Genomic DNA, 22,381 nt, shown 5'->3' with positions numbered 1-22,381 from the left:
AGCAATTAAGTGATTTGCCCAGGGTATCACAGGTATGATTTGAACTCAAGACCTCTATTTTTTTTCATTGAACTACATTTTTATGTTACTGAAAATATGTTCCTTGTCTACATATTTTAAAATAAGAAACAGAAAAGATAGCCCATACATATTAGTGATTAATCTATCAATAAATCCATGAGAATACAAAAGAAACAAAAGCATTCCCTCCCTAAAAGAACTTACATTTTAATGGGGAAATAACACATAAATATACACAAAGCAAGCTATATATGGGATAAGAATTATCAGGGTGAAGGCAATAGAATTTAGAAGAGTTGTGGAAGGCTTCTAGTAGAAGATGAGATTTTATTAAGGACTTCAGGAAGCCAATGAGATCCATAAGTAAGAGTAGAGGAGGGAGAGCATTCCAGACTTGGTGGACAGCCCAAGAAAATGCCCAGAGCTGAGAGTGTCTTTTTTGTAGAAGAGTGTAAACCAGGGTCTCTGAATCAAAGAGTACCTGTCAGGGACAAAGGATAATGAGAAGAACTAAGTCTCTGGTTTTTTTTCTTTGGATATAGGAGGGAACTTCCAAGCCAAAACCAAACAAAAAACAAAATCAAACAAACAAAAAACCCTACATTCTTGAAGTCAAAAGATCTGAGTTCAAATATGACCTCTGACACTCACTATCTGTGTGAGCTGGACATGTCACTCAACCTTTAAAGTTTATTTCAATTTCCTCACATTTAAATGGGGATAATAATAGCACCTACTTCCATGAGTTGTGGGAAATATCAAATGAGATCATATTTGAAAAACTCTTAGCACAATGCCTGGCACATAGGAGAGGCTTAAATATGTATTCCCTTCCCTTCTTTTTCCCAGATCAATGCAGATGGGTACCTTCTCTGCATTTCTCATAGAAAATGGCCTTGAGCACAGATGAAATCAATGATCCTCTCCACAATCACACAGCCACTATGTGACAGAAATGGGACTTGAACCCAGTTCTTCCTGGCTGTGAGGCTACTTCTCTTTCCATTGTGTCACACATTTAATTTTGAAACTTTGTCCCCATTCTAAGTAAGAAAAATACAGTCAATAAGCACTCAGTTCACCTCTGAGCACAGGACAGAATGTTCTGTATGTTCATGTGTATTTGTGTGTCTGAGGTGTTATTTTTTTATTAACCACAAAGAAAGGAAGTGCCCTGTGGATTTGATGGCTATATTTTAAGAAGCAAAATTAAATTTCCAAATGAAACATTTCTACTTAATCTCTAGTGCCACTGGTTATATTCTCTGGTCCTCATGTTGCTGTAGTTCCATATCCACGTTGCTAAAGAAACAAGTTCTCTGTTTAGAAGCATATCTGTCAATCATTGTCTTTATTACTTTATAAGTTTTGTGCTTAGAGATTTTCTTACTCCCCACTACAGTTGCAATACCTTTTAGACACAAATAAAATCAAATCACTTATATTGAAAATTATTCCAGGGTTTTACTTTTTTTTTTTGAGTTTTAGGGGGGTTTTTTGTTTTTATTTTGTCTTTTTTTAACTCTTACCTTCTTAGTATCTGACAGTGCCAAGGCCTAGAGAGTCAGACATAAATGATTTGCCCAGGGTCACATAGCCAGGAAGTTTCTGAGGGTAGACTTGAACCCATGTCCAACTGATTCCAGGCCTGATGCGCTATCCACTGTGCTACTTAACTGTGCCTATGATGTGTTACTTTGGGTTCAATATCTACTCATGGGTATATTAAAGAACACAGGCTAGCAAGTTATCTTAAAGACTTTTTTGATCTTTCCATAAGAACATGAAATTAAGATCTTCTGAATGTATATTTTTAGTTGTTCTTTAAACTGAAACAAGGAGCATTTGGTTCTTAGCAATTAAGTTGCTCCCTATTCTAACAAAGCTGCACATATACTCTAGATCTGACAACGACTAAGGCCTGTCCAAGCTAACAAGCATGTGTGTAATGCCTACAATGCACCAGGCACTTTGCTGAGCACTGTCCTTTTGTCCCTTTGTAAAAAGCCTAAAGAGGTAGGAAGGGCCTGGGCTGTTCAAAACTTTAGAAGACAAACAAAGGGTTTTATATTTGACCCTGGAAATAAACAGGAACCCACTCAAGTTCTGTTTTGTTTTGTTTTTTAAGGAGGGGGCGGAGGTGACGTGGCAGTGCCTGTAATTTAGGAAGATGGCTTTGACAGAGGAATAGAGATTGGTCTGGAGAGGAGAAGCAGGAAGAATCAGTAGACTGTTGCCGTAATCCAAGAGTAGTTGATGAGAGCCTGTACCCAGCAGCAGTGCCATGGGAGAGAAGTGGCCTATAGAGGAGACAGACATGACAGAAAGCCTGGTGGTGCCCTTTACATTAACAGGAAATTTTGGAAGAGGGGAAGATTTTGAGAGAAAGATCATGAGCTCAGTTTTAGACATGTTGAATTTGAGAGTTTGAGGGAACATCTGGGTCAAAATAGATCTGGAGGGAAGGAGAGAAGTCAGGACTGGATAAATAAATCTGAAAATCATCTGCCTAGAGGTGATATCAACAGGAGCTGATAAACTCGCCAAGTGAAAGAGTGAAAAAGAAAAGGGCCCCTTACAAAGCTAGAGGGGATGCATACGATTAGTGGGTGGGCACAACCTGGATGAAATCCAACAAAGAAAACTGAGGAGTGGTCAGATAGGAGAGTAGATTTAAACAAGAACAAAAACAACAAAAAATTTCAATATTATATATCCCTAAACTCAGTCTTGAAAAGTGATATCATGACCTCTTATTTCCAAATACTTTCTTTTATTTTTATTTTATTCTTAGCAATGCTCCAGGGATCAGCTTTTGTTTGACCATATGGATATGGTTGAAATGTCTTCCTCACAGATGACTGATTGATCCAGTCCTGTCAAGAGTAGTCTTCTCCCCTCCTCCTCTCCAATGCAACTTTTGATTCCAAACACTGAGAGTCACATCTTCAAGTATCTATATTAGTTAAACAGTCACTGGCACAAATTTAGCATCCCTCTACTTTTATAGCATGGTATCCTCAGAAGGAAGCATTTTCCTTACCTCCTCACTCAAGTCCAAATTTAGGATTTTATTAGAGTCCATTCACAAAAGGATTTGGAGAAGGATTCAGGGAAAATGTGTGTGTGTGTGTGTTTAAATGAAAGATGATTATTTAATTAAACTGAACATAAATTAAATAAAATGTCTTTGTGTACTTTTAATGAACCTGAAATTACATTGCCCCTCAAGAGCATCATTCACTAAAAATAACGTGAGATTTCATTTGGGCAGTAAAGTCAGACTCCTGTGGGACCCATGAATGGACAGTTAGAAAAAGAAGCTTCTGACATTGTCTAAACCTGAATGTAAGGATCTAGAACTATCAGCATAACTATATTTTCTAGGGTTTCTAAGTCAGTCCAATTCCCTTATGAAAGTAAAATTATGTTAAACAACATTATGAAAGCAGTACAGGCCTAGGCTGGACCTACAATTTCATTGGCATACTGTAATGTAGGGATCAAAGGGAATAAGGAAGATGGAGGGAGAGAATGGGGTTGAGAGGATGAAGAGATTGTTCTTCCCTTCTCTTCTTTTTGAGGGTAATAGCCAAGTCCTGTCTCCTGGAGACAGGGAGTATGTCTCTTCAGAGAATGGTTCTGGGAGATGGCCTTGGTAAGATAACACAATGCCCCCTCTTGAGGTCCAATCTATTCTTGAGAAGCAAGATGAATTCCTATCCATCTGTTTCCTCAGGGGCACCAACTGTCATTTCCCTTCAGGATCTTGGGGCTACCTCACTGCCAAAAAGAGATGTCAGTTCCTTGGCATCTCCTGAATGAAACTTCATACAATTTGACACCTTTTCTGTAGCTCAACGTCTTCAGGAGCTGCCTAGACCATTGAGAGATTAAGTGACTTACTGAGTTGCAGTCATAAACTTGAGCATATCTTCCTGGGTCTAAGAATTATCTCTATCTACTAAACTAGTGTTGGTCAGAATTGTCTAAATGTTACAGACTTAAATTTTATTAAATTTGTAGTGTACATACTTCTACGAATTCCCATTAATTCACTTTAAGCATCGGTTTTACTTATGTATTTACATAGGCAGTGTAGACAATACTTTAGTGACTTAAGTGGTCAATGGAAACCAAACAAGAGTTGCCAATTGTACTTGTAACAAGAATCCATGTAAACTTGCAGATTCTGTAAAGACGTGCTCAAGAGTGGGTGATAGGTCCTTTTTTCCCTCCATGAATTTTTCTCTAGTGTGAATAAGACAATGTCTTTTTTCATAAAATGATGAATATGGAAAAATGTATTATGTGATAATATATGTAAACTCAACATCATATCACCTGCCTTCTTGAAGAGGGGGAAAGGGGGGAAGGAAAGAACATGAATTACAAAATATCAGAAAACAAATATTAAAAAATTATATTGACATGTAACCTGGAAAAAATTAAGATTTATTTATTTAAAAAAAAGAATGGGTGACAGGGATTAGGGGAAGAGCAGTAGCTTAATCAACCCCAGATATAAACTGTGCCCCAAGAAGTCTTTTTTTACCCTTTCTAATGTTTAAGATCTCTCCCTTGCCCCAGTATAGGAAATACTACAAAATGGGAAGAATACCAAGAAAACGTTTTTAATTCCTTAGTAGGATAGGTTTACATATGATGGGATATCCTGCAGAGTTTTATTTCTGAAGCAGTTCAATGTTTGGTTTTTCTGACTGGTATGCATATTCAGTCAACAGAAGATTTTCGGAATTTTTAACTACCCTTTGTACATATTTATCTCTCTTTAGGAGCCTGAGCGCCAATACTTGCACATTGGCACCATGGTGGAGTTTGCTTTTGCCCTGGCAGCTAAATTGGATGTAATCAACAAACACTCCTTCAATGACTTCAAGTTGAGAGTGGGTATGTTTTGGAAAGAATTCCATGTGCTTTCTGATCCCTTTGTGAAAATAAATAAGAAGGATGATCTTGTACACTAGGGAGGCTCAAAGACCTGGAGGAGTTCAAATGAAAACAGCTATAGCCTTGAAACAAGTTGGATTGCTGGCAGAAGGGGCATAGTCATTGTCCCAGAATCTATAACTGAAAAAATAATCAAACATGATTCCAAAGTTTAAACTAGATTCTCCCCATTTCATAGCTTATCGGGGTATATACTCCAAAGAGAAAGTAATACAACTTTTTTTAAACAGTAACAACAGATTGTTTTTCCTTTTTAAAAATGAAGAAAATAAGCACATTGTCTCAAATATTAAGCCTTCATATTTTCGTAACACTCGGTTGCTTTCACATAAGTGATCTCATTTCGTTAATCCCAATTCTCTTTTTAAATAACATTAATTTTGAAATGAGCAAGGATGTAAAGGATGTCCAAAAAATCTACTGCCTTGACTAAGGTTTTAAAACCTATTTTGTTAAAAAGCAGAATAGGTTTTAAAAATAGCTCTTCTAAGAACCCTCCTGCAATTTTAATTTTCCCTGTGATATTTGGGTGGAGCAGCTTGATATTTATCTGGCTTTCACTTTTATTCATGTCCTGAATCCAATAACACACAGGAAGTTAGGCAGGTAGAGAAAACAGGGAATTCAAGAATATAAAGCTTTATAATTCTCTTATATAATGGTTATTGTTCATTTAACCATTTTTTTGCACTTGTAGGTAATATGATGAAAATAGTTGATAGTTTCCTTTTATTTTATTATTTTCTTGCTAATTTTTCTTCTAGCCAGCTTTATTCCTAGTAACTTTTACCCAGACCACATGATGGCACAGAAGAATAAATAAGATAACCACCACAAGGAGGCTACTTTTCAAACTACTTTGTTAGGAAAAAGGAGAATGGTCTGACTTGATAAGGAAAAGTAGGATTTTCCCCCTCCTTCATCCAAATGGACCCCTTCCCCTTCCTTAGTAATATACAACATCTTACTACCACTTGCCCTGCAGAGAAAAAAGAAAGAGAGAGAGAGAGAGAGAGAGAGAGAGAGAGAGAGAGAGAGAGAGAGAGAGAGAGAGAGGAGGGAGGGACGGAGGGAGGAAGGAAGGAAGGAAGGAAGGAAGGAAGGAAGGAAGGAAGGAAGGAAGGAAGGAAGGAAGGAAGGAAGGAAGGAAGGAAGGAAGGAAGGAAGGAAGGAAGGAAGGAAGGAAGGAAGAAAGGAAGAAAGGAAGGAAGGAAGGAAGAAAGGAAGAGAAAGGGAAAAAGAAAGAAGAAAGAGAAGCAAAGGAAGAGAATGGAAAAAAGAAACTATTTTATATATATAGTGTGTGTGTGTGATAGAGTAATTTACTTTTAATAAGCCAAAAGAATATTGTTGCATGTTTCAGCAGTGATGGAATTGGGCTTTGGGACCTATTCTCAACTCTATTCTCATTTAGTTCTTTTAGGTTCTGTTCCCTTTTGTTTCATCCAGACCTATGATTTTGTTAGTGTTTGGAGCTCCCTCCCTGGTGAAGAAACCTCTATTACTATAAATCAGTAATTGTTCTGTGCCTTTTTTTTAAGTCTTAGAAAATTCCCTGGGAAATTAGGAAGTTAAATGTGTCAGTTAAATTAGGAAGTTAAATGTGTAAACTTGAATCCAAGTCTTTTTCTTTTTTATTTTAAACCATTACTTTTTGTATTTAGAATCAATACTAAGTATAGGTTCCAAGACCTCTGTCTTGGAATAGTAAGGGCTAGGTGTTGGAGTTCAGTGACTTGCCCAGGGTCAAAAAACTAGAAAGTGTCTGAAGCTAGATTTGTACCCAGGACTCTGTCTCTAAACCTGACTGCCTATGCATTGAGTCCTATTACTGCCCAAGTCCAAATCTTTCTGACTCCATGACCTATATTCTGTCCACTATCTCCATACTTACCCCTAATCTTTGGCTTATGATTCCAAAAATCACACAGAAGTGACTGATTATAGATTAGGGAAAGTCAATGTTAGGATAAAAGTCATACAGACATGCAATGTATCTATTTTATTGGATAGTCTAGCCTAGTGATGGTGAATCTTTTAGAGAAAACTTCAACCCTCACAGTGCATGTGAGCCCCTACCTTACCCCAGACAGGGTAGTGAGGAAGCACTCCCTTTGGGCTACTATGTGGAAGGGGTGGGTGATGGGAGAAATGTCCTCCAATTCAGGAGAGAGAAGGACTGGAGCCCCCTGTGGCACGCATGCCATAGGCTCACCAACACAGGTCTAGGCTATTCGTCACATACTACCAGTTTCATATTTTCTATTACTTAGACCCCTATGACATTTTCCAATGAACTACTACTAAAATGGCAGGACAAGAAAATAGTTCGAATTCATAACTGCCATGCTATTTTTCAAACTATGAATTCAATGGAAATCATTCCTAAATACCTTTAATTATAATCAGATTTGAAGACTTATGCTATACTTACAAATTCATTCCAACAAAAGCAAAGATCCTATTAGGTAACCTTCTGAAAAAAAACAAACAAAGGTTATCTACCCCATCTTTTCCCCCATATATTTTTTATTTAATTTATTACATTAAAATGCCCAGTTGACTCCCTCCTTCTGACCCTCCCTTCAACCATCAGAGGAAGTATCATTTGACAAAAAATTATATTTATAAACATATGTATAAAAATTGTCGTTTATTTCTGTTTATCCTTTTTTCTGCAAAGCTGGTGCTCTACTCTTCTGCCTAGTAGATACTCCCATCTAGTGGTCAATCCTAGGTACTAAAAATAATGTCTCCCAGGACCTGAGAAAGCATCCATTCAAACAAATTTAAAAAACAGCTTGGAGCTGAATTCTCCTCCCCAGTCTCCTCTTTTGTATATTAACCTGAGCAATTAGTCAGTTAATCAAGAATCACAAATCATTTGTGGTCTTCTGAAAATGGAAATTACTGTCATTGCCAGCAGGAAGTCAGGTCAGGCTGGGCCACCTTTGGGAGCTGTAGAGCTTCTGAGAGTCAGCAGGATGCTGCCAGAATGAGCTGATGGAAGCAGAGACCTCAGACTCTGCAGCAGAGAGAACTACAGTCGAGGGGCTCTGGGCCTGATGGTCACTCGGAACTATTTGCTAGAGTGGAAAAAAATACTTCTAACTCCTAGAACTGAAATGTGTGCTTGAAATTCCTCCTCGGTGAAAAGAAGGCATTCTTTGCTTCTGATGGCCAATGAGAACATGGAGGTTTAATGGGCGAGTGTCTGTATTTTATCAGGTAGCAAAATTGGAAATTGGCTTTAAAAAGTGTATCAGTCTGGTACCTCAACAACTCACTTTGTCTTCATTGGGGTTGTTTCTTTTCTTCCCCCAAAGGAGAAAAGCTTTTATTAAAGCCACCAGACATGAGTAGGGGAAAGCCCAGATTCTCTAGTTGTCTACTGTAATCTAGAAACTTCTTTATTGGGGGGGTGGAGAAGAGCCTCCACCTCCCAATGGCAGAGGCACCAAATAGAACAGAAAAGTCTAATTACCACACTAGCCTGATGTGTACTCCATCTGTGTACACCTTGCTGTTATTTTTTTTAACCTTGATTATCTATCTTAGTAACAACTCTAAGACACAAGAGCAAGGGCTAGACAAATGAAGTTAAGTGGCTTATCCAAGCTCTCACAGCTCGGAAGGGTCTCCTGAGGCCACATTTGAGCCTAAATTCTCCCAAAGCCAGGCCCGGTGCTCTATGCAATGAGCCACCTTGCTGCCCCTACACCTTTCCTTCAAGAAATTTAATGTAAAACCAAGCCCATATTCCCAAATCAGAAGCAAATGTCACTTGTGCCCTTAGTAGAGGCTGATACAGAGGTTTTTGTTTTTGACTAGGAAAATATCAGCCATACCCATTAGTACCCATCTACATATCCAGGAAAAAGGAATTTGAGGCAGACCAAAAGACAATTAGGTAGCCAAAAAAATAGGTTTTTGGTTTTTTGTTTTTTGTTTTTTAATTTCTATTCCTTCTTCATATGACTTTTTGGAGAGGTTTTCACCTTAACATAGACAGAGGAAGGAGAAAATAGCTAAAGTCCTTAAGGAATCTTTGTTTTATTTGATCTAATGACAAAATAAGGCAGATCAGGCATAGAATGAGATGGGGAGTTTCATGGGAGGTGCCTATTTTGAGAACTGATAAAGCTATTTGCTTAGACCTGAAAGCTGTTGTATTTACACCTCCAATTTTCCTTCACTGAGGACAGCCTAGACAATGGAATATTTTTCTTTAGAAATTAGTGATTAATTTTGTCTGTCTCATACAATTCCACCTAGAAATTCTACTGTAAAAAGGTAATTCTGTGATCTTCCTCCCCTCCACTATATTTGGCTCAATCAAAGACTACCCAAAACATTTTCACCTAATTCTATTCATTCTTTTTTCTATCCCCCTGGGTTCCTAACAACAAAAACAGTATGTTAATTTACCCTATTGGTCTTGCTTCTATCTGCCTCTTGGCATGATTCCATTCATGTGTTCAATAAAAAGGTATTTATTCCCCTTTTTATAAAATTTTCCTCTAATATACATAACAAGAGTGTATAACTTCAATCCCAGTGTCCTCTGAAAAACTTGTCTCTTCTTTGAAACTGCTGATATAATCGCTATGGCCACATTAATTAGAATCTGATGTTTTGCAGGTATTAACCATGGCCCTGTAATAGCTGGAGTAATTGGCGCTCAGAAGCCTCAATATGACATCTGGGGCAACACAGTAAATGTGGCCAGCAGAATGGACAGCACTGGAGTCTTAGATAAAATACAGGTATTTCAATTCAGATTTTTATCATTTCTCTTTTTCATGTGCTTAGAAACAATAAGCTGGGGGATGCCACAAACCATAACATTGTCAAGGTTAAAATAGGATACTGTAATAAACACCATGAAAAATAACCATCTTTTTTTGGAGGGGAGGGGATGTTTTTTAAAAGAAGGTAAGTTAGCCATATCAGCAATAAGCATTTATTTAAGAGGTTATTAGTACTAAGCTTTCAAGCAGAAAGAGGATTTCTACCCTCAAGAAACATATTTAAAGACCACAAATTTAAAAAATCTATAAAGTGAAGGAGAGGTGAACAAGGGTACTTCAGCCATGAACATTATGAAGAAAGTCTGGAAGTGGGCATATTCTGGAGAAGAATGAAGACAGGCTGGTCTGTTCACCTTCCTTAAAATGAAGATCTGGGAGAAACCAGCCAAATGGAAGGAGAGGTCACAGGGAAAAATGATAGTTAGTATGAGCAAAAATAATAATAATAATAATAATAATATCCATTGGCAAATTTTAAATTAGTATCTTATTGCATAGTCCACAAAAGTTTTCAGATCATAATAATTGTTTTTCAGTTCTTAAAAAAAGGGAAACTAAAGGTACTAGCCAAGTGTAATTTTACTTGCTTATCCAAGGCTTTTAAAATTGTTTAGTCTAGGGGGCAGCTGGGTAGCTCAGTGGATTGAGAGCCAGGCCTAGGTTCAAATCTGAACTCAGACACTTCTCACCTGTGTGACCCTGGGCAAGTCACTTAACCCCCATTGCCTATCCCATACCACTCTTCTGCCTTGGAACCAATATATAGTATTGATTCCAAGAGGTAAGGGTTGTTGTTTTTTTAATTGTTTAGTCCAACTCATGCTTGAAGTATAATTCATCTTTATAATAATCTTCAACAATATTATCTTCTTTTGAACATCTTCAGTCCTGGAAAGCTCTCTACTTTCCAAAGTGCTTTTTTTTTCAATTTTGGACAGCTAAGTTTAAGGAAATTCTTCTTTATATTCAGTAAAAATCTCACTCATTTTGGGAGATCAACTTCCTTCAGAGTCCAATTAAAAGAAATATATTCCTTCTTCTATATGACAAAGCTATAAATGGTTATATACAGGGACAATGGGTTTTTAAATTAGGTCTTAAATCAAAATAAATTCATCTTTTTTTAAAATCTACTGCTGATTTTACAGTCTAGTTGAGAGACACCTCTTGGGAGTAATGCCTGGCATCTTGAAAGAGAACCAGATTAAGTAAGAGAGGTAAGATGATAAAATGGAAAGTTGAATGGTTCTCAGCCCAGAGGAATTTGGTTCAAATCCCATTTCCCATGCTTGTTATTTGAGTAAGCTCAGACAAGTAACCTCTTAACCACCCTGAGCCTCAACTTCCTCAATGGTAATATAAAAGAAATCAGACTATATGGGCTGGGGTACTTTTCACATTTAGATCTACAATCTGGAATTATTTTTGTTGTTGTTGAATCCTTGTTTAATTCAGTGTCAAAGACAAAGAGGTTGTAGTACTTTTTCCCAGATATGATAATTAAAGAAGAAAAAAATATCTTGGTACCTGTCAAAACATTCTTCAACTTAGGAACCATGAACATCAATAATGTGATCATCAGATTCTTAAGCAGTGGATACAAAAAGATGCATTATTCCCTTTTGTTATATTTCAGACACTGATCAAAGCTCTATAATCATGTAATCATCTTAAATATATGACATGAACTTCATATATAAAATATTATCATCATCATCATCACTATGAAAAAAGATAGGGTATTTAATTCATCTAGTACACACCTGCCATCCTGCCACAGGAGTTTAAATACTCCATATTTCCATGTTTTTAGAACCCTAAAATTCAGTTTTTCAAATAGTAATAAAAATAATAAACTCTAATTTTAATAATAATAATGTTTTTATGTTATCATATAAGTGTATATTATTATATTGTATTACATATTATTAAATGTAATAATATAAATAAAAATAACTAGCATCTGTATAATGCCTTAAGGTTTGCAGAACATTTTCCATATGTAATTTTATTTAATTCTCACAACTTCCCTGTGAGGTAAGTAATATTATCTCCATTTTATAGATGAGGAATGTAAGGATAATTTTAGTGTTTTGACTTAAAATCTAAGTAAGTGGTCACCATGGGAAATTCCCAAATATGAAAATACCCAAGTCAGCTGGGATTTATGGAAATTTTAATTAATAAAGAAAGAAGGACTTAAGGGAAGGAGAGAAAGAGGGAGAGAGAATTAATTTAAACTGCTTTGGCTCAGGCTGAGCCAAGCAGTAGTTAAAGGCCTAGGCCAAAGTGGCCTCCCTGAACCTAAGGGAGAGCAAGTCAGTCTTATTACTCACCACAAGACCATCTTCAAGAAAACTCCAGTCCTCCACTGAATCTCCTGAATTCCAATTAGCCTGAACTGACTTTTTACCATTCCTTTTAAAGAAAATGTTCTCTTATGTCACCTCCCCTAAATTTTCACATCTGCCAATCATAGTAGACACTTTTTTCCAGGACTGCCCATTCTTAGTTCTCATCTTCTTTGGTTCACACCTTCTCTTGTTAGATTATATCTTCTGAGTATTTCACACCTCTTTGCTAAGCTTGCCTTTTGTAAGTTTCTTGACCTTTTTGTGATTAATTTAACCTTTACAGGTACTTAACACCTTTTTGTATTAGATCTAAAAATAGACCTAGCTTAAGGTTCTAGCTTTACTATAAGGTATGAGTTAGGGACTTTCACTGTTCAATCAGGAGTTTACAACTTTATCTTCCCCTAAGGCACTGTCTGAGTAGGGTGGAGTAATTTTAAAAGTTCACAATACATTCCTGATTCTTGTTAGACCAAGTATCTCCATTGTTACAATAAGTGAATAGCTAAACCAACTCTTCTAAGGTACAGTCTGAGTAGTTTTAACAGGAAACTAAGATAGGATAAATAACTTGCCCAGGATCATCCAGCAATAAGTGTATGAGGCAGGATTCAAACACCCCAAGTCTGATCTTCTATCTATTGTGCCCTCCAAGTGTCTAAAATATTGTGATTTTCCCAGCATTCCTGGCAGAAATCATCTGACTGCTAGAGGACTGCCAGGACAGAGTAGAGTACCAACTTCTCTCCCTAGATAAACATTGCTATCTACACCATTGCCCAAACTAAACAACCACACAAGTTGTATAAGAAAATAGATACAATATCTATACAATATTGTAGATACAAGATCGACACTAGATCTTGCTGATCCTTAGTGCCAGGAAAATTGAGTAAGCTGCCCTAATTAATTTTGTGGGGTTTTTGGTGGAGGTGTGGGGGTGAAAGACAATGTGTTAGGCATGCTTCTCCTTCATTACATGCTTCTCTTGTTACAACATTCCCATTTACATACTATCCTGCTCCTTCATATCATTTTCTCTTAGAGAATAATATTCTAAAAGGCAATCAATTTTTTTAATGCTAAATTGTTTTCTCTAAGCATTTTTTCAAAAGCAAATTCAGGAAAGCCCCAAATTCAGGTGAATTCAAGTTTGTCACTGCTAGAGACTTAAAATGCCAACAAATTAATTTTAAAAATGAATGTGAGCAAATGTTAGTTTCCAGAAGGATAGCTGACATCATAAAGGCTTCATGTGACTTAGCATAGTTTGGCAGCCGGAGCAGCCTGAGCTCTGCAGGCCCAGGGACAGATTAAGACAAGTGTTTGCCAGTCAGAACTGAAATATATTGTCAGCTCTGGGTGAGTAATATTAGTTCAGCCGCTGAATGATTTTTCTTTAGATCTACTTTCGTCTCTCTGGAGTGCACGTCGCACTGGATCTTACAGGTTAACTAGTCTCTCAGCTTTCATTTATGTGAAAGGAAAAAGATACCAGAAAAAGAAACCTGATATGAATAGTATTAATAGCTTCTCTTGGGGATTGTGAATGACTCCTGAGTTATTAACAGAGCTATAAAGTTCTCTTCTTTGATCTCACAGAATAGCCTCTCCTTAAGTATAACCTTCCATTATCACAAGATGGATTAATACTTATATAAGAAGAGCTGCTGATAATCTGTGTAGAATTAATCTTCAGCCCTCTAATCCAGATTAGTCTGGTGGCACTACTCAGGTAGATCTAACACGTATTAATGGACAACTCAGAAATTCTCACCAATTCCTGTGGATCTTTAGACATCCGAGCCTCCAAAATTCCTTCAGAGATGTCCAAGTGATTTACTAGTCTAATTAGAATCTACTCCTAAGAAGCAGGTAGTTTGCTCTCATCCTTAGCTGGAGAAAATCAGCAAAAAGACTAGTATCTTACATTTTCCATTCAAATTTTTCATAAACAATGAAACAAAACCACTTCATTCTGCACTTGTAATATAATCTAGTTGCTGAAACACAACTGAATTGGTTAGGTATACTTTTGAGGAATTCACCCAGTAATTCAATTGATTTGTTAAGCATACAGACTTCCTAATTAAAGTCTTTCCAGGCATAATACTAACTAGCATTTATATAGTCCTTTAAGCTTTGCAAAGATCTTTATAAATATTTGATAAATATTATCTTATCTTATCCTCATGACAACCTAGGAGGCAGGTGCTATTATCCCAATTTTACAGTTAAGGAAACTGAGGTGAAGATTAAAAGATTTGCTGAGGATCCCACCACTGATAATTGACTGAAGCTGGATTTGAATTCAGGTCTTTCTGATTCCAAATTCAGGATGCTATTCACTGTTTCACCTAGTTGCTCCTACCTAGGGGTATTAAAAAAAAATTAAAACAAACAAATTAAAACCAAAAAAAAATTAATATACCTCATGATTTCAAAAGGCTTGGGATTTTTTTCCTCCTTTAATGCATATCAGATCTATCCCACATTTTAGTAGATGGTGTGCATGAGTTGCTATGGCCAGATGAATTGATAATTCATTTACAAAATTATAAAATGGAGGCCAGCATGCCAGTTCTTTGAGTTCTCCCTAGGAAAGCCCACAACTGGCAACAGGAAATGGAGCCATAATTACATTTTAATCAAACGGAGAGGGCATGGGGGCAAAAAACCCATAAAGAAAGAAACAAATGATGAAAGAGGTACAGAGGCAGATAGCATGGCTCAGGGATGGAGGGATGCAGTGATGAAGGAAGTCAGTGTGGGGAAGAGGACAGGGAAGGGGAGAGACAGAGACTAGCACTCACATCATTGTAACTTAAAAGTTTCAGCAGCAACGGTCCTATGGAGATGGACGAGCACTCAGGATAAGGAGCTTGAGAATTCATTTTTATAGGGTTTTCTGGGGAAACAGACCAACTCTGATTGGAGTCAGCTTATTAATATATACAAATTATATTCAAGTTTTCAGCAAAACTTTAAAACTCATCATCTTGGCATTATCAGTAATTGCCTTTGTGATATCCTGGTCTAGCACTCTAGAGGGTTTAATTTAGTCTGGCATTTATATACCATCATGCCAGAATCTTGACAAGCAATGCCAATATGATCTATCCCGACTGAACCAATACTACCAGGATGTGAATTTTATTTTATTTTTAAAAATTGTTATCACATAAAAAACACTTCCATATTGGTCATTGTTGTAAAAACACACTCATACAAAACCCAAATCCAAAAATAAAACCACAAACACACTGATGTGAAAGATAGTGTGTTTTGATCTACATTCATCTGACTCCAATAGTTCTTTCTCTGGAGATGGATAGCATCAGGATGTGAATTTTAATTCATATATGGTACATTTTGAAAATCATACTTTTGGTCTTTGGAATGGTCTGTACCTGATTTCCAGGTTCCCCTTTGCTATAATTTCCTTGCTATTGTGCTTTATACTTCTCAACTTACTATCCCAATGGGAAGTGGCAGAGGAGTCAGGGGACCAGAAACAAACAATCTTAATACCTGAAAAAAAAAATCCTTACCTTGCAGTCAACCTTCTGGTGATGAGCCTTTCTGAAGTTAGCCAGGGAGATCCTGGATCTTCAATACATGGTTCATCAATAAACTCATAAGTGAAGTCTTTCTGCCTTCATAGAATCTACCAAAGCCTGTATTCTGCTAACATGGTCTTGAGGAACCCAAGGCCATTCCACTGAGAATTGAAGTAGGATTTCTGTGGAACTGTTGATTATCTATATGCTTTTAGAGAAGAGAGAACTTGGAGCTCATTTAGCATTTTAGACTCTCCTTTCTTCCTCAACATTTCTACTCTGTTGGCTTCTGAGACATCCCATTTTCCTAATTCCTTTTTTACCGCAGACATCACTCTTTCTCTGTGCCCTTCATTGGTTTCCCATTCTGCTCCTGGCCCCTTATTCCTTGAGATTCTGTTCTTGACCCTTCTCTAGAATTTCTCCAGAATCACTCCCTGTCACATGTAATATTTATTGGGAAAGGAAATAGGAAGATTGGAAACAGGGGGATAATGGGAGGTTTGTATGGGGTAAGGAGGAGAGAGGGGAGAGGGAACACTGTTTGGTGAGGCAAAGGAGAGAGATGCCCCCTGCTGAGAGGAAACAGAAGGGGTCCAATGAGGTCTGTTTGTCATTGAATGACTGAAACTGAAGTTTGGCTCCCTCTATGACCAGAAAAGATAGTTCACTTATCTGACTGCTAATTCAAATAATATAAAGTTTAAATAACCAGTTGGGATTATAACAGTTAAAATTTAGGGGAGACTGAAGCAGGTAGAAATTAGTTTCTCTCTGCAAGGAGTATTATATTTATGAGGTTTATTGAAGATTAAGGATTAAAGAAAATACAGGATAAGGAAAACGTGCCTAGGCCAGGGAGGCCTAGACAAGACCTCACCTACATTATGGAAAGAGCCACGTCTGCCCCAAAATGGAAGTCCAAAAAAAGAGTGCTCAAAAGTCTTTGCAATCAGGTTAAATCCCTTCTCAATCTCGGCCCATGTGAGAATTCAAAGCATTCTGGGGAAGTGGAGCAAAGGCTTGTGGGGATTGAAGTCCTGGATTCCAATCCATTTTTACATACCCCCGTTTGATCGTTGTTGGGGGGGCGAAGTTTCCCCAAAAAGGATCATGAGAACATAATCAACTTAAACATTACAGTAATTTGAGGATAAGAGAAAAAAAAAGAACAAAACCAATAACTGCTGGACGAATTGACAAAAAGCCAGTTAGAGGGCAGTCCCCTTTTGGCATGAAAGTATACATACAAAATAAATGTTCAATCAACCACACCCAAAGTTCAATTTTTTTGTGCAGCTGGCTGGTCTGGAGGCTTCTTCATAGTATCTTCTCCAACAGTTCAGTTCTGGATTCAGAGAGGTAGCATCTTCTTTACCTAAAATTCTTCTCAAAAAGAATTTAAACTTTGCAATTTAAATAATGATATTTTTTACATTTCCCCTGTTAAGAAGGTGATTGACAAATACAGGATCACTTAGGGATGCATGGCTGAGGTATGAAGTATATGAATCAATTGGCAAGAGATATTTAAAAAAAATCAGAAAAATCCAAAAGAAAAGAAAAAATTTCTGGATGAAAATATAGACTATCAAAGTCTTATGTGTAAAAATTCCAAGTAAAAGAAAAACAAATCTATGACAGGTCCTTGAATCAGGGCCCAATCAAAATGATCTAAGCAATGATGCATTTACCCAGTCAATAGCCAGGACTACAGAAAGTTACCACGCTATGAAAGGCAGAAAAGGGGACCAGATTATAGAAGCCAAGTAGGAGCCAAGTTTGGGGATACTCATCTGTGAGTATTTTCAGAGTGAGTGTGAACACAAGGTGTTACAAGGGAATCACTTTAAAAGACTGATAAAGCCTATATCGTAACAACATGTTAAACACAGTAACCTCGAGTCTTCACACTAGGTTCAAGACTGATGCTCCCCGAGCCCACGAGAAGCCTCAAGGTAGAAGGATAGAAAAAGGATAGAAGTTTTGGATACCCCGAGGGGCATGGTGGAGTCAAGTTATAGATATGAGGTGGCAGAAATGAGACAGAAACCAGGCTTTATTGATTATAATAGGGCCACAGCATAACCCCAATCTTTAGGATGTCACAGAGGCATGATCCATCCTGAGATCCACAATTAATACCACACAGGTCGGAGACATGATAGAGAAAAGAGAGTGCCTGGCCAAAAGCCAGGACCCAGGTGAGAGAGATAGAGGAGGAAAGGAATTAAAGATGGAGCTTGGCCAGAGGCCAAGCTCCAGCAAGGACAGACATCAGTGAGAGCTAAGATCCAAGATAGGAAGAGAAGGAGGAGCTTGCTGTGGCCCGGTATTTAATCTCTTTGATATGCAAATATACACATCACATAGGAATGATTATCATTGGTTAACAACAAGGTATAGGTGTGTTTTCTCTTAGCCAGGTGAACACAAAGAAACCTGTTTTCCCGCCTAACCTGGGGGAAGCTGGGGTCAAGGGTCAGAGGCCTTCCCAGCCATGAGCAAGACTGAGCATGCTCTCTTCTAAGACAATCTTTACATTCTGTTTCCCTTGTCCCTAGATAGGTGTGGACTGCTACAAAGACCTTTGTATTGGCCTGGAAGTGCATCAATCCATCCTGGATTGGCTTTTCTTTGGCCCTGTGCAATGGCTCTTGTGTGTATATCTTGTCCTGGAATCAGACAGAATCATTAAGCAAAGTCCCATAATTTATTTAAATAATTAGTGGCATCGTTTTTATAGTCACAAGCTTTTTAGGGCGTGCATTAGCAAATGTATTTTAAACTTGTAGTACTGAAAAATCAAAAGGTTAAAAAAAATCTTAATACTGGTGACATGTGCTTCAAATATAAAAAAGAGAAGAAAATAAAAAAACTGAAAAAGTATATTGCACATGCAAGAAAAATATAATAAAAGAGCTATAAAAAATTCAAAAATATAGCTTATAATCATTGACACTGTGTCAGCTAAGAAAATATAAAATACAAGGCTTTCTCACCAAAAAATGAGATCCATTTCCTCTTAATATCTGGCCATGCTCCACTGTAAGTATGAGGCAAATGAATTGAACAGTAGTACAAATATGTAGATATCAACATCCCCAAAATTCTCAATAGCCCAATTAATTACAATAGCAAACAATCACACTATCATATTTCACATAAGTTGCTGTATGACATTATAGAGCCTATGAATTGATGGATATTTGTCACAATTTTTACAAACATAGCAATCTTTCAACCTTGGTATTTAAACATATTTTTAAACAAAGTAAAACTCATCTTGGGTTAAGAACATAATCAAGAAATCTAGATATCATTCTGGTGGAAGTAAAGTAGTGAGCTGAAGAGTATAAATGAGAGGTGCTCCTTTTTTGGAGGCTTTTTAGGGGTACAAATGCCCTGAGATTAGCTGCCCAACTTCCATTCACATATTTAGAAATGTGGGAAGGTTGGGGATTATAAAATGTATTTCACTTCAGCTACTGTAATGGGCCTTACCTCGTGGTAGGGGCAGGCAAAAATGACCAGAGATTGTTAAAAAAAATTCCAAAAATCATATTTAAAAAACCCTTACAATCATTTGAGATATTTAGCATATTAAATTTCCCAAAGGTTGTTATACAATTATAACCAGTCCTGAAGTCCATCCATCCTCTATGTGAGAATTTACAAAGTCAAAATAGAAAGGCTGTTTTTTTTTTCCCATATGGGCTTAATTACAATAATATTTGTTCAATAGTTATAGAGGAAAAACAACAGAATTTCAAAACTCAGTACACTCAAAATAAATTCAATCAACCTTCAGTGTAACAGAATATTGAATCCAGTAATATATGAACTTAAAATCACAAAGTTAAACCATAACAAAAAATGCAATAGAAATAGAGAGTTTTTATAAACCATTGGAGTCTAAAATGCCTTAGAATATAGCCTCTAGTCTTTAAAGTTCCTTAGGTGTGTTTATCCATTTAAATGTCTATTGTCCGAAGGCAGAGTGGTAAGGGCTAAGCAATGGGGGTTAAGGGACCCATCCAGGGCCCCACAGCTGGGGAGTATCTGAGGCCAGGTTTTAACCCAGTATCACATGTCTGTAGGCCTGGCTCTCAGTTTGCTGAGCCACCCATTTGCCTCCCCAAAGTTGAATCTTTGGGCTGAATCTTTCTTCTGGCACACAGGTGAAATCAATGAAATTACCAGAACAGTAAAAAGGTATTCTTTTAAACAGTCCATTGCTTTTTAGGTTCCTGCTTGAAAAATCTGTTTCTTCTTCTCTCCCTTTTCTCTCTCCCCTGCTATGATCCCTCCTCCTGCCCCAGTCCACGTGGAGCCAATACCCGGTTTTGTTACCAGCTGATAGAAATGAGTCCCTAGCGATTTGCTCCAAGGAACTGGGTTTGTTGGGCAGGCAGGTCACCAGGTGATTGCAATCTTGGTTGAATCAGGTGGGCTAGGTGAGCGAGAGAAAGACCTCGGGGTGTTTGAAAAAGATTATTTGCCTTTCTACAAATCTACTCATTGCACACAGCTATTTCAGAATAGTGTTTGTTCTTCTTATAAATTAATTATATTATATAATATATATAATTATACATATAATTATATAATATAATAAATGATATATATTATATATAATTATAAATTAATACCTCCTTACTGATCATATTCCAAAATGATGCTATTGATGCTCTTGCACTCCTTCCAGGTGTTATTGATTCCAAAACTGCTCAAGAATCCTAGTCAAAGGAATTCAGTTCAAATGTCATGTTTTTTCCTGGATAAACCTGGACCTTTCTTTCCTTATCTATGGAATGACAAGTTTGAACTAGAGAGCCTCTTAGATTCTATCCAATCTAAATCTAAAATCCTATGTTTAAGCTTTATCATTTCATAGAAACATAGAAAGTAATTTTAATGCTTGGTTTGGTCTGGATGTCCTACGAAGGTAGCAAGGAAAATCCCCCTCATTTTAAGATGTCAGATTCAAATTCTTGAGTTTTGCTCAATAGAACAACAAAATGCTTACTTTTTTTTTTAAGCCCTTACCTTCCATTTTATGTGTATTTATGTATTAATTCTATTATTATTATGTATTAATTCTGTGTGTATTAATTCTAAGGCAGAAGAGCAGTAAGAGCTAGGCAATGGGGGTTAAATTACTTGCCCAAGGTCACACTGCTGGGCACTAATGCCAAATTTGAACCCAGGACCTCCCATCTCCAGGCCTGGCTCTCTATCCACTGAGCTACCTAGCTGCCCCTGGACTTACTTTCTTTAAATATCAAAATGAAGTTTTGTTGTACTGGCAAATGAATATTAAATAAATAATAATGACTACATATGGCAATCATTTGCAAGTACTTTTCTAGGGCAAATAATTGTATGTATGGACACATTTGTACACATGTAGAATACATACATTTATAATATACGTATGTATACATGCACATATGCTTTCATATATCTGTGTTCACATATGCATATATTAATATGTATTCATTTTTACAGACATTTTTACAAACCTAATGAGGAAAAAGCTGATTTTGAGATCCAATAGCTTTTCTATGATCTACCTATTGCTAATTATCCTTTAAAAACTTCTATTTCAGGTCACCGAGGAGACAAACATCATCTTACAGACGCTAGGATACATGTGCACTTGCCGAGGAATAATCAATGTGAAAGGGAAAGGTGAACTGAAGACCTATTTTGTACATACAGAAATGGCAAGGTCCCTTTCCCAGGCAAATGTGACATCCTGAAGAATGCGCCTGGATTTGGCAGAAAATATCCTGTTTTCAGGAAAGTGCCCCACACTTTCTGAAGGCATTTCTGTTTCCCTGATTTGAATGTGTGCACTATTTTCTGCTACACGGACCTTGTGCAGAAGAATCTGCATGCCCCAGTGGCTCGCGCATCTCTTTTTGGACATGCTGGGACACTTGCAGTGAACACCAAGAGATTAGATGACTGTACTGCCATTTGCACTGTGTTTACTCCCGAGTGGGAGAAAAGACTGAAACAAAATAAAAAGAAACAAGTGAAGAAGAATGAAAGGACTTAAAATCTTAGAAGGAAAACAAAACAATTCTTAAGGCAATAAAACTAGGGGGTGTATCATATTTTCTGGTGCATGTTATTTTCTGGAAAATACAGTAGCTCCCCAACCGCATCCATTAGTCTGATATTAAAATACACAGTATTTGTAAATAGATCGATTCTGTCCCTCCATATTAGTTTGAACGTCTTCACCTGTGTGTCTCATAAGCAGTGGCAGCCTGCAGGCAACTCTGTGACGTGTTGCCAGCGACGGCTTTCTTGCCCTCTCGGGTGATCCATCGCCATCCATGGCAGAGAGAACAGCCACCGCACAGGACCAGTTTTGTACAAAACCTATCATGTTTTGAAGTCATTGTCTTTTGTAAGGTTAATTCATTAAAAGTTTATATGTACTTTGCCTTGGGCCTCGTGTCTCTCTCCACCTACGTCCCCTTTTCTCTCTCTCTTCCCTGAGGGATGCAGGTCTCGCCCCTTCTCCCCTCCTGACACTGGCCGCACATTTTGGAAAGAACTTCCCCATCGTCAATCAGTCTGGATTGATTCTAGAGCAAGCCTTGTTCGGCCTCACTGCCATGTTCAGGTAAGGACAACCTTGGAGGGA

General features: G+C 37.3%; 1 protein-coding gene across 1 annotated transcript in view; it reads left to right on the top strand.

The window, feature by feature from the left end:
* Window positions 1-22,177, top strand: part of ADCY2 (adenylate cyclase 2) — a 580,155-nt gene extending 557,978 nt beyond the window's left edge. The window contains 3 exon segments of the mRNA XM_001363655.5: window positions 4,818-4,932; window positions 9,634-9,758; window positions 21,330-22,177. Coding sequence (XP_001363692.2) covers window positions 4,818-4,932; window positions 9,634-9,758; window positions 21,330-21,482 — 393 coding nt within the window. The 3' untranslated portion in view covers window positions 21,483-22,177.
* The last annotated feature ends 204 nt before the right edge of the window (window positions 22,178-22,381 follow it).

The sequence above is a fragment of the Monodelphis domestica genome, chromosome 3 (genome assembly GCF_027887165.1).
Source record: "Monodelphis domestica isolate mMonDom1 chromosome 3, mMonDom1.pri, whole genome shotgun sequence".
Classification (NCBI taxonomy): Eukaryota; Metazoa; Chordata; class Mammalia; order Didelphimorphia; family Didelphidae; genus Monodelphis; species Monodelphis domestica.
This window is presented reverse-complemented; position numbering and strand designations above follow the sequence as displayed.